Source organism: Macrosteles quadrilineatus, unplaced genomic scaffold, assembly GCF_028750875.1.
Source record: "Macrosteles quadrilineatus isolate MER2022 unplaced genomic scaffold, UCM_ALF_1.0 Scaffold_4__1_contigs__length_99947679, whole genome shotgun sequence".
NCBI lineage: Eukaryota > Metazoa > Arthropoda > Insecta > Hemiptera > Cicadellidae > Macrosteles > Macrosteles quadrilineatus.
This window is the reverse complement of record NW_026542597.1, coordinates 97,476,278-97,494,064: the sequence shown is the minus strand read 5'-3', so window position 1 is coordinate 97,494,064 and position 17,787 is coordinate 97,476,278. Positions and strand designations below refer to the sequence as shown.

At 34.9% G+C, this 17,787-nt stretch overlaps 1 protein-coding gene across 1 annotated transcript; it reads right to left on the bottom strand.

The window, feature by feature from the left end:
* Positions 1-1,849: 1,849 nt before the first annotated feature.
* On the bottom strand, positions 1,850-17,618 carry LOC128991577 (molybdenum cofactor biosynthesis protein 1-like). The gene is made up of 8 exons (XM_054414589.1): positions 17,474-17,618; positions 15,755-15,881; positions 15,057-15,224; positions 11,475-11,698; positions 10,582-10,806; positions 8,088-8,233; positions 6,785-6,870; positions 1,850-5,007 (listed from the first exon to the last, which is right to left on the bottom strand). The coding sequence occupies exons 1-8, from the start codon at positions 17,555-17,557 to the stop codon at positions 4,385-4,387; spliced, it is 1,683 nt and encodes a 560-aa protein (XP_054270564.1). The 5' UTR covers positions 17,558-17,618; the 3' UTR covers positions 1,850-4,384.
* Positions 17,619-17,787: the final 169 nt, after the last annotated feature.

The window sequence follows — 17,787 nt, the reverse complement described above, 5'->3', positions numbered from 1 at the left end:
AGAACGCCTTCGCAAAGGAAACGCAACTACAACACGCTCCTGTATTGCGGGTATTGCATTGACTTTCTGCAGGCGTTATTAATTTTTTTTTTTATTCTCGTCTCGATAAAAATCTCGGCCAAAAAGAAATCTCGTCTCGTGTAACGAGATTTAAAATTTCCCGAAATTTCGAGACTTGACCATCCCTAAAAATATCACACATCAAGCAAAAGTTCTGTTATCTATCGTGAATCGGCGTTTTTTGCTTGTTTGAAAATATCACACATCAAGCAAAAGTTCTGTTATCTATCGTGAATCGGCGTTTTTTGCAAACCTTTCATCAACTTAAGCAACCAGATCCTTCAGTCACAATGCTCGGGCGTCCGCCCTTGGTTTCATCATGACCCATTGACGTCAGTTCGACCATTTTTAAACTGAATGCACCATTTTTGCACAGAACTTTACTTAATTACGTTGTTTTCATAAACTTCACAAATAAATGTGTATTATTGGTTTTATGTTTTTTGCAAAAAAAAACCGTATCACTGAAAGTACCTCAGAACTGGCGGGATTTAGAAATGCAGCGCACATTTTAAGATAAAATTGCAAAAATACTGGCAAAGCTAGGATGTTCCTGTTGTCACGCCTGGACGCTGGCAGAGTTGCGAAATGCGCACGCATAAAATTGTACGAGATCAGTGCGCGCCCCTAGCGGCGTGAGAACGAAACGTTCCTTACTTTCTGAATAGCCCTCGTAGTAAAGAACTGCTGGATTGCACTCTCAGTGCCACTGCGGGTCCAGTTTTCTGTCTAGCTTCACCCACTCCTGATAGGCAGAAGCCGACACAGCCCATACACTCACTATAATAAAACTCACATTTTTAGTTACTGCTCTGCTGAAATAAATATATATTATATAGAGATAAAAATTGCTAATTCATCAAACTCTTTTTACTATTTTAAACTTTGTCTGTTTTGTTTCTTGCAGAAAATAACACATTTGAACTCTTTTAAAACTACACATTGAATTTCAGTTTAGATTTTTTAGACAACTGACGATATTGCTAGTTCCAAATTTTACATGGTGAAATAATCAGTAATGACAAAGAAAGGGTAGAAAAAACAATATTTGTAATTTCAAACTCGTCATCAAACGAAAAAACATAATTAACATTAAACATTTCTGATTAAAATAATTTTGTTTGGATTTTGATTTTGCCCAATATCTATGTTTGACGTAAACGTGATACTTTTTCATTCGATGTTTTGTGATCTATTTTGTAAGAAACATTATCATCACACAGTGAAAGAAAAAAATATCGTGCTTACGTCAAACATATGTCTGAGGCAAACGCTTAACAAAATTGTTCTATTCAGAAATGGTTAATATGTAATATGTTTTTGTTTAATAAAATAGGTTTGAAATTACAAATATTATACTTACTATGATTCCTTTCGCCTTATGCAATAAATTTTCAACTAGCAATATCAGTTGTCTAAAAACATCTAATCTCGAGTTAAGTGAATGTGCAGGTTTAAAGAGTTCGAATGGGGTTTTTCTGCAAGAAACAACACAGCCATTAAGTTTTGAATAGTAAAAAGAGTTTGACATGCATTAGAAATATTTCATCCCCATACAAGGTCGAAAAAAAGTTACAGGGACGGTTAAATATTTCAAAAAGTAATAAAGATAGAGTTTCAAAACTTGGTACTCAGTTACTGGTAGTAAAATACAATGGACAACCGAGTCAAAAATGACTGCTATTTGATTTGAGATGCGCTGAATTTGCACGCTGTCGCTATCTCCTCAGGAGCCCCCCCCCCCCCCCCTAGAAGTTTGAAATAAATCATAAACGAATGCATAGCTTGATATGCACATATAATTAAAGGTCTTTAAGAGTAAAATATAATGCCACAAATTTGAGCTCAAAAGAGCATAAAATGGCAGCCGTTCAAAGATTCAATCTAGCAGATTCTTGAAATCTTTGAACGGCTGCCATTTTTGACTCGGTTTGTCCGTTTGAGTTCAAGTTTGCGACATTGTATTAGAATAGTTAAGACCTTTAATTTTATGTGCTTATATTTAAAATTTTCTTCTGACTCCTAGCGCGCCGTCCCCCTGAAGAGGTAGTGTATCACGGAATAATGTGTTAAAATTATGTTAATGCCCAGTAACTGTGTACCAAGTTTTAAAGCTCTATCTTTATTACTTGAAATACTTAACCGTCCCGCAACTTTTTTTCTACCCTGTACATTTTAATAGTGCAGCAATTAAAAATTTGCGTTTTATAGTCGTGAGTGTATGGGCTGCGTCAGCTTCTACCTACAGGAGTGGGGGAAGCTAAAAGCTAGACCGTGTGGCCAACAGTGAGCCAGCAATGAGAGGCACAAACGGCAGACAAGTCAATTTTTCCTGGCTTTTGCAGCAAGCTTTGTTTATGAAATGTTGTAAGACTTTTGTGATTTTTCAAATAAAAAAAAATATATATTTATATAAAATATATATGTATATGAATTTGAACTAATGGTGTTTTTGGCCTCTAGGGACCTCAAAACAAAAAAGTAAATCGGTCCCGGGTCCAGGTCTCACTATGAGTACTACGGTAATAGCTTATTCCCTATAGGGGAAATTCGCTAAAACTACACTATGCCTAACGTAATTGATTAATGAGTAGGCCTACATTAATCTCAGGGTACTCTAAAATTGTCTCCTTCCATTCTCTGTCAGCAGACAGAGCCTGGGTTGAGGAACCCAACTGACGCCAATCTCCATCCCCTTTTATGCCCCGACATCTATCCCCGCATGCTGATGTACCTTGCCCCGACACCTACCACCTAGCCTTTAATTGTGTACTATTACATACAAATTACATAGTGGTAGTGAATTAACGGATAAGGTCCACTACATATCATATAAGTAGGTTTTCTTAAATACTAGAAGTTATAAACAGCTACAAAATTATACATAACAATCAATTATATAAAATGTTTAACACATTAATGGTTGAATATATCACAGCCTTGTATTTCCCTGTTGTGTAAATAAATACATATTGATGCCAAACAATAGTTAATTTTTTAATCCTTGTCTAGAAAAATATATATATATATAAAGCTCTTTTCTTAGAAATTAACAGGTTCGCTCCGATATTTTTTTTACCAATTTATTAAGTTTTGGAAAACTTTGACATTTACCTATATTTATTTTAACAAAAAAACTTTTTTAAATATGGTAATTTGTTTACAAATTTGCTATTGACTGAAATTTCATTAGTGGCCCGGTCAGAGCGAACGTGTTAAGACAGTTTATGGACAGATAAACAACAACAATCCTTCAGAAAAATAATGTTTAACCTAACGCCAATCTCTGGATTCATGAGTAGCAAAACAAAACATTTAAGATTAAGAAATGGTCAATGAAAATTGTGCCTGAAGTGTAAACGATGTGGAATTATTTTATGGTATCATCAGCTGTCCCTGACACTAGCAAGTGTTCTGTGGCTGTCTTTCTCTTTGTATCAGCTTGGAATTTTAGTTTCAAAGTTGCTCTTAGGATTTCACCATTCCGCAGACATAAAAACAAATAAAAATTTGGTTTCTGTAAAAATCATGTTCTTTGGTCAGTGTTACTGGTCTTTTAATGGGGGAAGTGGCAGGACCACTGGCCATTCGGTTGGCAGGGACAACTGATGTGAAATTTATCCGAGCTGCCATCCAAAAGGCCACACCCAGTACAGCTGGTCAACTGACCGATTAAGACAACATTAAAAGGTCTTTTGGATCGCAGTGGGCTATGAGTAATTATGACAAACCTGAAGTAAGCAAAACATAGACGTTGTACAATGTAAAAAAAAAAAAACTCAATTAGAATCTTACAAACTGGGTAGAGGTCTATTGTATTTTTGTAACTCAATTGTGATTATCTGTGATTATCAATGCCTTTCTTAATATTTGTTCAAAACTGGATCTACTGTTGGCCGATCTTTGGGAATTAATAAAATAATGGTTCTGGCAAAAGAAAAAGCCTTAAACCAACCATATTGTACACTAACTATTCATATATTGGGGGTTCATATTCAGCTTAAAATATGTACAGAAAGTGTGTTGCTGTCTTAGTGAAGCAATTGAATAATGAAATTGTTTTTGAAGGGAATGTTAAAAAAATGTACGTCTGAAGTTGCCCTAAAAGTACTATGTAAACTTTGTTTCATCAAATGCCTGAGACTATTTCAGGTGTAGGCCTAGTTTCATTTTTCTATAGAAAATTTATTTACCCAAGTCATTTTTCCTTTAAAAAATAACCTTTCCTTTCTCATTAGCAAGCATATTATGTTGGTTAGATTCTACATGGAAAATACCAAAAAAAGGAGCTTAACATGGACACTTTACATTGGAGTTGGTTGATTCAACTAACCTCTCTGACATAGTCACCTCTAGTGCCGCCAGTCTTGGACACAAGACGCACATCAGAGATGACCATCTGACGAGACACAGCCTTACACATGTCATAGACAGTCAGGGCTGCCACCGTGACAGCGGTTAATGCTTCCATCTCCACCCCTGTCTGTCCCACACACGCAGCCGACGCTGTCACTCGCACAGTGCTGCCAACCAATCTCACATTCACGTCTACATGTGACAGCGCCACCTGGTGACACAGTGGTACCAACTCCCACGTCCGCTTGGCGCCCATCACGCCTGCCAACTGCGCCACTGTAAGCACGTCGCCTTTCTTCATGTTGTTGGCTGCTATCAGCTCCGCTACCTCCTCCCCGACGTGGACTGTAGCCTCAGCCACGGCTGTACGTTTCGACAACGGCTTTGCACCGACGTCCACCATCGAAGCTTTCCCGTCTCCGTCCACATGGGTTAGTTTGCTGTACATCCTAGTGTGCGTTTGATTAGGTTTGTAAATGGTGATTGGGGTGAACTGGTGGTTGTTCCATTGTTGCTTCCAGACTGAGGGAGTTGAGATTTGATCGTTTATTCTGAATTTTATTGTTCTGGGCAAAAATATCCTTGTGTTATCTGAAAAGAAAGACAAATTAGTGTCACTTTCTTTACGCTATAATAAATAAATATATCTATTGAAAATAGTCAATCAGTTATTCTACAATGGAAGTTACCATTTATCTCACAAAGTTGGGCCCAATATTGCAAAAGACTCATTTCCAGACTTTATATTTTTTAAGAACAAGACTAAAACATAGATAGTAACAAGATAATGATTTGGACCCTTCCCTTCCGTAAAAAAAAACTTCAAATATGATAGAAATCTCAAGTCATTTAGGGTTTATTTGTGACTGGAATTAGGTGAATTAAAGTCGGTTGATTTTAAAAACTCAATGACAATTATTTACTAAAATAAAAAACCAGACTTTAATTAACAGTACTGAGGTATTGTACCAAAGTTATTTTAAGTGCATTAGTTAATTACAAAAAGTCTATCTCAACTTCTAAAACTCCACACCTATACAAGGCTTTGTTCCAAATTTCAAAATTGTGAAACACGATATCATAGTTCCATCTTATAGCACAAATCGCTTATGAAATGAATGAATGAAATAATATGTTTATTTTCCACATAATGTACAGAATACTAAATACATACTTCTTAACGTTACAATTACAAAATATAAACTAAAACTAAAATAAAAAGAAAAATTTCTGTACTAACATAATTGATTTTTTTTTTTAAATCAATCAATTTTTTTCTCAATCCTTACAAGTGAAAATTGATTTAATTTAAATTATTATCTGAGAAAAGACATTATAAATATTCTCTCAACAGCCTACCTACATGACAGCTATCCACCGATTAAGATCATGGGTCGATTGGGCATTTTAGCCAAGTTGAACATGCCTGCAACAATAATGCAAGTAGCTTAGTTATGTTTCTGCTATTTAATACTCCATGTTGCAAACATCTTCATACTAATATACTATCATCCTAAACAAAACTAAAACAAGTTTAATCTCTGTGGATTGTGTATTTTTGTTTATTTATATTGAATCCTAAAAATTACTTAAATTGGACAGGTTAATTGACGGATGAAAAGGAAAGCTGTATTATAACAGTAGTAATATCTGACTACAAGATGCAAAAAATAAATACCATTAACTTACTGTGAACAAATAGAACATTTAATAGTATACTGTAGGATCTCTTATGTCAACTGTTATAGTATCACAAACTAAGTGGAAATGTAATTTTAGACTACAGAACACTCTGTGAGTGACTCATCCTACTATGTTCTTTTAAAACACAGAATTGGCTCCTGATGGGATGGAACTTCATAAAAGTCAATGGTTTTACAAATACCAACAATGAGCTTGATACTTACTTTTCTTAGTTAAACTGATCTAGGGCAAACTTTTAACAGATAAATAAAACAAAGGCTATGAGGAATGCATAAAAAGGAAATTACGAGGAGGAAAAACTCTAGTTTTAGTAAAAAGAGAAAAAGTTGAATAACTATTTCCTTCACAAAAAAAAAACTAATTAAGGTTACACATGAAGAAGGAACCAATACACAAAAGTTACTCACTTAACAAGTTAACAATTGTTCCAGACAGTTCATAACCTAAAAAAATCTAAAACAATCTACTGCCTATCTTTTAAAAACTAGCTCTCTTGGAGGGGCTAGATATCAAGTACATTAAGTCGTCGACTTTAGTGTGCTATAAATTGAGTGAAACTTTTTTCTTAATAGAATACCGGTAACTGTTCCTTATTCCGTTATGTAATCAAACTTAGTGTTACTTTCTTAAAAAAAACAACAATTAAAATAAATTAAATCTTTACCAGCATGTTTGAATTTCTTCCGTTTGACAGCTGCACCAATCATACACAGAAGATCCTCCTCACTACAGTTACTTCTCATCGCGTCCCTGGAATAAAAAAAAAAAACACGAATTTATTCCAACTGTTACAGCAGGATAGGATACGTTCTGAGGCTACTACTTACTTTTTTGTTAAAAAAAGGATGATCATCATCAAGACTACGTGGGGGTTGCTAATCTTATAACATGACTTCTGGGTTCTAATCCCACTTGTCACCAATCCTTATATAATACGTGAAGGCGGTTTCTACAAAACACTACTCCTCCGTTAATAAAGGACGGATTTTTACAAACGATGTGTCATAATTAAGTATTTTTTGTGTAGACACCCCCTTTCAACAATTCCTGCAATAAAAGTCCTAGGGCTTTGCCCGACAGGCCATCAAAATGCCAATGTATTTCTTATGAAGGGAATATTTTGTTTACTTTTGTTGATGGGTAGTGAGTCGGTGGCTCAGTCGGTAGCGTCGCGGACTTCGGGCCCAAGGCAGCGATGTCGTGGGTTCGGATCCTGGTCACTGCCGATAACATTTTATCAGTACAGTTCACCTTTGTACTGTACCGGCTCACTCCTTGCTTTGCTGTAAACGATCCACGCACGGGCGCTTAGTCTATGTGGACGGGCAAATGCAAGGTTAAAAGAGGCCGCCAACCTCTTTAAAAAAAAAAAAAAAAAAGAATAGTTTGTATGTATTAATTGCAGCTATTCATAATACACATAAGAGCGTTCGTTTTCAGAATGAGTTAGTTTTTAGTTTCAATAACTGGAGTGGAGTGAGCATTTGTTGTCATAGTGAGTTTGTTTTCAGATTCGATAACTAGAGTGGAGTGATTGATAACATTATCTTTCAGTAGACTTTTTTCAAGTCATCGGAAATTATGACTTGTTATTAGTTTTGAAATAACGCCTGTAATACTTAGCAATTACTTGAATTCGAGCAACAGGTACACTAGTAACTTGTAATCAATTGATAATGACGTTGTATGTTTTGGTTTACAATTTAAATTGTAGTTCCACTTAGCTCGAATATGCGTTAGTTCTCGATACTTTTAACACCTTACTTTTTAGATACTTTTAGTTTGCCTTGGAATTTTTTTACTGAGATTAGGCATGACTGAATGTGAGATTGTATCTCTATGGCCTATTTAGACCTACTGAATCATGTTATAACATATCTTAATTTTTTTATTACTGCAGATAGAAATGTGTACCAGCAATAATGCTAATTCACAAATACATAATCCACCTGATTAAATAGACAGACCTGAGAGATATTTCAGTGTTGCCGAATAAACACACTTTCAAGCTTCCGTCCGCCATGAGCCGCAGACGGTTGCAGGAGCCACAGAAGTGCTCACTCATGGACGTGATGAATCCAACCTGGCCCTTGTGGCCCGGCACTTTGTATGCCTGCAAATCAAGAAAACACTATTTATTTCATTTTTTTCACAATCCCTTTCATAAAATATCAACTTACTTTTTGTTAAAAACCTGTGTCTAAAAGAACAGCAATCTGCAAAATTTGCAAACAAACCTTACTAGGTATATTATTTTTTATTTATTATTCGACACATTGACGTGGGAATATGATTTATTTTATCAACGTATAACAAGGAATGCCGAGGATTACGTGGCCAACAAGGTATTTTACCTCTAGATTAGTAACTGTTAGTAATCCAGAAGGCAAGACTTCAAAAATGAAAATGCAGTTACAATTCAAAAACAGGTTAAATTAAATTAAAAGGCAAACAAAAGAAGTCTTACTATAGAAAAATATAATTAAATATAGACTGACAGCAGTGCTGCAGTTAGCATATGTTCTGGCGTCCACCGCTTGGAGCGCCGTGTAGTTAAGGCGCTCGTGCTACGTAATTACACAGCACTCCTAGGGGTGGACGGCAGAACTTATGCTAACCGCAACACTGCTGTTGGTCAATATGTAATTCTATTTGTCTATGGTCTTACAAAATACAAATTATTGACCAGACACTCTAAGGGTTGAAGAGTAAAATATTAAGATAAGGTTGAATTAAACACAAATTTTCTGGAAGGAGTGGTAGAATTTATTGACAGCAGATAAACCTCTAAACTCCCAAACTTGAAAAAAGTTGTAACATTTATTTGTTAAGAGGGTTAGCAATATTATTTCACATTAAATAAACACTAAAACCCAGATGAATTGAGATACTTTTTGTTTTTAAATTTACTTATTTATTTTATTTTAGTTTATTGAATGTCATCACCATTATCTGTTTCTTTCCAAATTTACAGAGCAAAGTAAATAAACGAGGCATATTTTTAAAATATTCGTAATTACTTACTATTTTAGTAGGTATATAAAATAGCATATAACAGACTTCTAAAAATATATACTGTGTATGTATTGAGGCTCTATTAACAACTTAGGTTTGTTAATAAAATTAGTTTAATAATTAAATTATTTTTCTTGTATACATTACTAGAATATTGTATGCTATAAATTGTTATTGTTGTATTAATTCAATGTATTTCTGTGGAGGATATTGCTGCATATTGTGTAAAGAGCTTTTAATGTTTTACAGTATTAAGAATTTTCTGTATCGAAAATTCTATGATTAAAACTATGAATGAGCAATGTACATTTACGAGGTACTTGTATTACTTAATTGTTCGGCACTTCAAGGAGCAGATCTAGATTCATTTCAATGGCCCTACATATTCTACAAACCAAGACTTATTTCACAATCATTGTGCAAGAAACTATTTATAAGTACACTTCAATTTTATCAACAGTTTATAGAAGATGTGTTTGCAATCACTGATATGTGTTTGTGTACCTTGACAAATAATTGATAACAAAGTAAGTTGTAAGAGGTAATTTTGAGTAAAAATTAGTCGTCAACAAATTAACCCAAAAAAATATTTACAAATAATTGATAACTGATGTACACATACTTCGACATTAAGCGTCACAACGTTATCTTCTTGTTAATATGATAACAGCTTGGTTCTAATTAAACAAATTAGAAAAGCTAATAAAAAACAGATAAAATGTTCTTAAATGATAAAAATTCACAAATTAAAATCCAAATCAAGATTATTTTTCTATGGCAGACTCCGATTTAAAATCTCTCAACAACAACTAGGAATAACACCATTTACTTTGAATAGTGGGGAAAGACTTCTCTTCTTATGAGAAAATTTGAAGGCAGTTTATTTTTTTCATGCTGTAACGTTGAGCGTTAGCATCAACAATTTTTTTTTACTTTTATTTTGAGTAAGGTTTTATGATTTGAGCTTAGCTGTTTGGAATACTAGAGGAGAGCTATATTGTTTATAATTTGATTTTTTTATTCAGTTGTTATCAAAAATGTGAAATTACTAAAACATAATAGCAAACAAAAATACTCCCCTGCATAAATAAACTGGAGAAAACTAGCTTTATAATATTGTCTTCGGCTGATCATATAAAGGCGATAGAGGAAAATGTGAATTAATAATAGTCACTACAGGGTGTCTTTAGTCATGAAAATCACACATTTTCTTAGGAAGTTAGACTGAAACGCCACTAAATTTATTTTGAAAGCATTTAAGGTTTCAATAAGTGTCAAAAGTATAGAATAGTTCAAAACAGTAAAAATTATTATTTATTGAAAAAATATAACTTGAAAGTCACAGGTTTTATTGGCTAGAACTGGTAGACACCTTGTACAAAAACCGTGTACAATTAGAAACATCCTCCGATTGCACCTCTGTAATTTCAGTTTGCCGCAGCTCACCTTAGAAGTGTCATTGGGCTGGTTGGTGAGTGGATGCAGGTCGGGAAAGTGTTTTCTGATTGTTTCCAACATCTCTCGGAAAGGCACCATCTTCTGGTCGTCCCAACGGTTGCCGGAGAACGGCATGTACTCTATGAATCTCACGTCTACAGGTCTGTCTCGAGTGAAGCTGACAAAGTCGACCACTTCGTCATCATTCAGACCTCGCATCACGACCACGTTCACCTGTCAAACACATCACATTCACTACTTGACTGACAAAAAAAAAACCATCCGAGACTTAGGCCTATTAAGGGTTTGACCTACCAAGCAGTTGAAAAAAAACATTATTTATCCTACAACAGTCTTAAATAGGTGATACTAAAACAATCAACATGCACATTTAGACAAAGTTCCAGGCAAATTCATCCCAACAGTGTAAAACTACAGCCCTAGTCCAAACTACTATGATGTTTTAAGCAATTTAGACAAACTCAAAATGTTTTTTTGATACATAGTACAATTCGCTATTATTACACCGTGTGGTGCAAACTAAAGTACAGTTTAACATTTTCTAATGTGCATATGAATTAGACCGATTTGTTTGTGAATTTCAGAGCTCACAGAACAGAGAATCTCAGTAGGTATCGGTAGTATTGCATTAAAAGCTTAAAATGATTTATCAGTGCTTTACAAAGCTTTCAACACAAAATCCTCTGTACTGTAGTCTATTATGTTAAATATGATAACAAGAACACAAGACAGGCCTACAATACAAATAATTTTAAAAGATCATTCAGTAAATTCACTCAGCATATACAAAAAAGGGGTCTGGAATGTTTCCCTTAAAAGTGTTTGCTGCTTCTTACATACTAAATACAAGCTAGTTAATTTTGGAAGACCTACAAACTTACTTTAGGTGTGTACCCCAGCTGCACGGCCAGGTCTATTCCAGCGATCACTCTGTGCCAACCTGCGCGTCTGGTCACCTGTGAGAAGCGCTCAGGTTGTAACGTGTCCAGACTGATGTTGAGCAGGTCCAGTCCTGCACGATGCAGAGCCACCAGTTGACGAGTCAGTACCATCCCGTTGGTGGTCATAGCCAGCGTCTCCAGCCCGTCCAACTTGCGAAGGCTGTCTGGGACATTGTCAGTTTAGCAAGGTAATATGTGACATAACGGTACTAGAAACTGAATATGAACCGTGTAGCAAATATGAACTACAGACCAAAACAATTACTATAGTCAAGCAAAAGCCTAAAAGTTATTGCATAGACTAACCAACACAAGTAGACTTCTCATCCCATTGTAAATTTTGAGGCACGTTTTTCGTGTCTAGTTCATGTACGTGACACAAAGGCGCTAGTGTCGATGAAACTTTGTTTCCATTATTTTAGGGTTAATTTCTTGGTTTGTGCTTTACTGTTTGGTTATATAACTAGGGGACAAGTTATTGTTTATGATTAGATCGTATTATTTGGTTAAACGAGGTTTTAAATGGCTGTAATAACGGGAAGCAAATTGTAACAGGGTTGCCACCAAAGTGAGATAAAAAAATTCATGCATAATTCAAGGTTTTCATTGGTAGTTTTGAAAAATTCATGGGGTATATGCTCGCACAATTTCACCATAAAAGAGTGTTGCCTAGTTCAGAATTGTACATTAATTTATCGACAATATATAGTTTTGTGTGCTACTATCAAATAAAACACATTTCATGCGTTTATTTTAGAGTTAAAAATAAGAATTTAATATAATTTATCCAGTCTAAAAAAAGTAAAATCACAGATGAAAAAGGATATTAATAAAAATCTTGTGTGTGATAATACGATGTAATTATTTAAAAAATTGAAACATCTGATTTAACAACATCATAGGCCTAATGATAAATTCAAACGTTAGAAGAAATAATAAATAAAAAAATAAGTCGGATTGGTAGTTAGGTCTAGGCCTAACCTAAAAAACATTGCATCTAAACATAAAAGGTTTAACTTAGTTAATCCAGCAATGGCCTACAACTTTACTGTCTAAATATCAAATTAAGATAATAGGCTACTATAAAAACAAATGTTAAGAACATGATCAAGAAACGGTTATCTTAGTAATGGGCCATATCTAGGCCTACTAAAACGCACATGCAATTTATTACTTTATACAGTAACACAGTAGGCTAGCCTACAACATTGTAATCCAAAGCTGAATCTAGGCTAAGTTAGGCCTGAACCAACTTTTATTTATTGAGAAGATTAAAGGTTACCGACTGACTGATAATAACACTCTAAAAAGGTAAGATTATGTAAATAAATATTTAGTTAAAGCTAAGAACGAAACAAAAGTTATGGAATGTATGTAAGTTTAGACATAGGCTAACTTACATTAAGTAATACAAAAATAATTAATTACATTACAGAAAAGGTTAAAATAAACTTAGTTAGGAGGATGTTTCTTCAGATTGGATCAGTTTAACTTATATATTATTATTTGCCTACACAGGTTTAAATCACAGTTAAAACAATTATTTAATTAAATTTACATCTCATTAGTTAGATTCGTATTGACTGAAAACACCTAGTTAATGCTTCAACAAAACATTTACATTTACCTTCCTCAGAACGAAATCACCATTTTTCAGCACAACATTGACTTCTTGCAACTTAGGCCTAAATAAATAAACTTAATCTCACGTTGTAACACATTAACTAAACACTGACAGTAGTTTGAAATGACGACATATTAGACCAAAACAAACACAGCAGACGATTAAGTTCCAGCCGGCGCAAGCCATTTTGACCTTTATGGCAAGGCAAGGTACTTCTTATTTTAACGTTGTAAAGTATCGGAAGTATAATATATCAGTAATAAAAAATATTTAATTTGAACACTTGTTCCACTGAGTGTTGGGTAATCAATTATAAGAAGCACAAAACGGAATCACGAGTGCAACAAGTGATCTTACTGTCCAGTGTCCACCACTACTTCAAACGTTTGACTCGTTTCTAAGTTTCAGATCACTCAGATCAGTTTAAAACTTTTAGGTTATGGTTACTCTGAATTTCCTTCCACTCCACACGAACACTAGAGTAGAGAATGAGAGCGAGCATCAATCCCGATTGTCGATGTTTTCGAAACATCGATGTCTTTTCTATCGATGTTCGAAGTTATTTGTTTATTTCGATGGTAGATTACCGAACCGATGATTTGATTTGTTACATCGGTCTTTTAGGCCAACAAAAGTAATGAAATATTGATGTTTTCCGTAACTGAATTGTATTGGTTTTAGGTTAATTGGCTGTTACAGTGCAGAGAACAGTCGAGAAACTCGGAACAAACATCGATGTGATCGATGTTTTAGCTCCGAAAGCATAGATTTTATCGGTAGATCGGTACTCGGTAGAGATGGGCGTTATAACATAACAGGATGAATAACAGTGTTGCGGCCACGGCAACGTTATCGCGGCAACACGTTGCGGAGAACTCCCTGTTATTATAATAACGTATCTATCTACACAATGTTGCAGGAAAGCCGCGCGGACAACGAAAACGAAAACATGCATTGCCATTAGTGCCGTTGCCGTAACGCTACCAGAGCAACGATAACTTCTGAAACGAACTAGTATAACGCATCCTGTCTGGACAACGCGGCAACGCCCGACTCCCGACTACAACTGAAAACTGAACTGATCAACCGACAATGATAACTGAACGTCGCAACACCGACCGGCGGACAACGGTTTATAGCGGCAACGAGTTAACGAGTTGGCAATCGTTATTGAAATAACAGGTTGCCGCAACACGTTATTGGGCAGTGCGTTATCGTTATAACCGTTGCCGGAAAACAACGATAATTCCCATCTCTAGACTACTCGGCAGACGTCGGTTACGATCGGATTTGACCTTGAATAAACTACGCAATCGTTTCTGTTCGTGGCATGGCAACAAAACTTTTTATCTCGACACTCCCACTTTGACGTTTTATCTCGGTGTTCATTTCGAGAATGGTTTTAATTTTTAATACGGAGTATTTGATTCAGCACATTTAGGGGTTTTGGCTGAATTGTTAATAATGATTTTGAGAATTCATGGTCCAATGACGAAATTCACGCATAATTCACGCACTTTTTCATGGTCACCTAAATTCACGCATAATTCACGCTTTTCAAGGTTTTCATGGCTGGTGGCAACCCTGTGTAAACAAAACACGACCTCTACATAAACCGTACATGAACTAACAATAAAATTGTCTTCAGCTGTTCCATAAGGATGAGAAATCTACTAAGGGAGTATGTTTTATCTATGGTTATTGTGATAGGCTAAGAGAATATAATTGTGTTAAATACTTAAAACGCAGAATAAAGTGAGAGGATTACCGTACTGAGGACGGTATAATCTTTCTCTCTAAAAACTAAATTACATTATTACAATTGTGCTAGGTATTAAACGATACTATGAAAAATTGCATTCTGTTCGTAGAAACAACAATATTTTACAAACACCTACCTACGATATGGATGATTTCTTTATGTACGGTAGGCTCGCCTCCTGTGAGACGTATTTTAGTGACTCCTTGACGTACGAACAATGCTGCGAGACGCAAAATTTCCTCTGTCGTCAACAGGTGATTGCGAGGTGTCAAGTTGACCCCTTCCTCAGGCATACAGTACTGGCCTGACCATTAGAACAGCATTATGTTTAATTGTAAACTTATAACTGAAGTAGGCAACTTATGTAGGCCTAAATTTAAAGTTACAGTGTACTAAAACCAATGGCAGCATTGCATTTTATCTTCAAGAAACTGAAACATAATTGTGTTGAAAATACATTTTTAAACCCTTAAAGATACTTTGTGGGCTGGACTACAGGCTGAGCCGTTGATGTTTATTGCTAGTAAAATAAATATCAAGAATTTACAAAGAGGTAGCCTAATAAATTAGAAGTTACAGTGGGGCCAAATTAATTTGAAAACAAAGTAAACATATCTGGCCTATCTATGGCCATAATGAAACCATTATGCAAGTTTGTCTCGCTGAAATGAGAACTAAGAATGACATCTTAGCTGAACAAGTTTTAATAGGCCTAGGCTTATATAAATTGACACGTAATAGTCCTACAGTACTTTGAATTTTGTACCCTACAGTAAATTTCATTGGTCAATTCTGAAGCAGAACCACCTGTGCCCAGAAATTTGTGTGACTCACATCTAAGGTTGCATCGCTCTGTAAGTGATATCCGCAGGTAGGTATGCTGTCGACCGAACCCATCTGTAAGGTGAGGTAAAGCTTCTACTGTCTCAACATCTTGTGAAACTGGGATTCCAGATGAAAACTGACAACAAATTGTTTATTGATAAAAAGCCTAAAAGTAGAAGCTTTGGCCATTCTTTCTAACTAAAGAAATAAGTTAGGCCTGGTCCTATTTTGTTAAACCTATTATAAAAACTTAGGTGATTCTTCTGGTTGTATACCTTTCATTCTTCTTACTTTCACTAAGTAGCAAGTAAAATTGCCTAAAGGTTAACCCTTAGAGATGTAACAATATAAGTTATTGTTTTTTACTAAAATCTCTAAGGGATATAGAGACTCTAAGGTTACGGTATTTTAACAAAACGTAGCAAAACGGCCATGTGACCTGCATGTTCATAGGATACACTAACAACCACTCAGCAAAAAGATTCGCTCAATCCGATGATTCGAGGTGTAGGCCTATGTTTAAACCAAGAATATGAACACCTCACTATGTCCCAGTGGTTGTAGTAGCCTATATCGCTACAAACACACAGGTCACCAATTGTTTGCCACACTGGACAGGATTCGTTCCTGAGCAAACGAATGCCACTTGCCAAGTGACACACACCCTAGTCACCTCGGCTACCTGTGCTTGGAGACAGAGGAGTAAAAACCGGTATTTAAGCTGACACCAACGATTGCTAACAGATAGCACTACAGCAATTTGTTCAATGCGTTACTAGGTTGCAGCACTACTCACAGACAATTTAGATGATATTTTTCAGCTAAACCACAATAGTGATCATAAGTTAATGGTGTGTTAAGTACTGAGGTTTTACTGCAATAAGGTTTTGTTCCTAAAAAGGCTATATTATAATAACCTTATCAAACTAAATCAAGGTCAAATTCAATATTACATTGTAAACTATATAGATGTTTTTCGATTTTATGAGAAATATGATATCAGAACTCAGAACATTACAATTTATAAGCAAACTTGGAAATTTACAACAAAAACACAATTTTTTGGTACTTTCCTGTTAAAGGGAACATTCATTGTTATCGATGATTTTTTTCGATATATCGATATTAACAAATTGAAACATATCAGCTGACAACTACGATAAATATTATTCAGTATATGAAACTGTTCTAAAAAAATAACCTAACATAACTAACCAAACTTGCTGTAACATTTAAAAATACCGTGTTTAACTTGCCTTTTCTATTATCAAACCCAAACGGAAGTTTTAAATGGTACAGCAAGTTTGGTTGGTTATGTAAGGTTAGCTTAGGACAGTTTTATTTCTTAATCCATATAGACTATTTTAGCCTAAACAAGACCAGTTAGTTGTTGTTGTCAATTTGTAATAAATCTGATCGGAAAACAAAAATATCGATGTATCGAAAAAAATCATCGATAATAATGAATGTTCCCTTTAACAGGAAAGTACCAATTTTTTTATTTAATACTGCACCATATTGACGCATGACATATTTTCAATGATCATTTAACTTAGTCAAGAAAAGGAAAATGTTTATTCTGCACTTGTAAAGTGTAACTGAGGCCATGCCTAGCAACATGCTAGGTTAGGTAACCCAACCTTATAAAGATTGGCTTTAAATAACTTAAGTCGCCTATTGAAACAAAACAACAACACATAGGCCTACACACAGTTCTTCTTAACTTACTCTTTTAAAAATAAAAGACATCTTAGTTTTCCTCTGCAATTTCATTAGACACTTGACACTGGTAAAACTGTTTACAAACATCATTTTTTAGATTTTTCAACAACAAGAACAAACTATAATGAAACAACAAATATGTGAACTATCAAATTAGTTGAATGTAGAATTACTTCAACAATTACTTCAACTCTACAAGAAATCAAGAAATTATAACCGCACGCCTAGAAATTCAACCCACATGACAAGGACAAGGTTAACTTAATTTCAGTCAACAGGTTTTGTTGTTTTGTATTTGTTTTATTTTTACTTTTACCAGA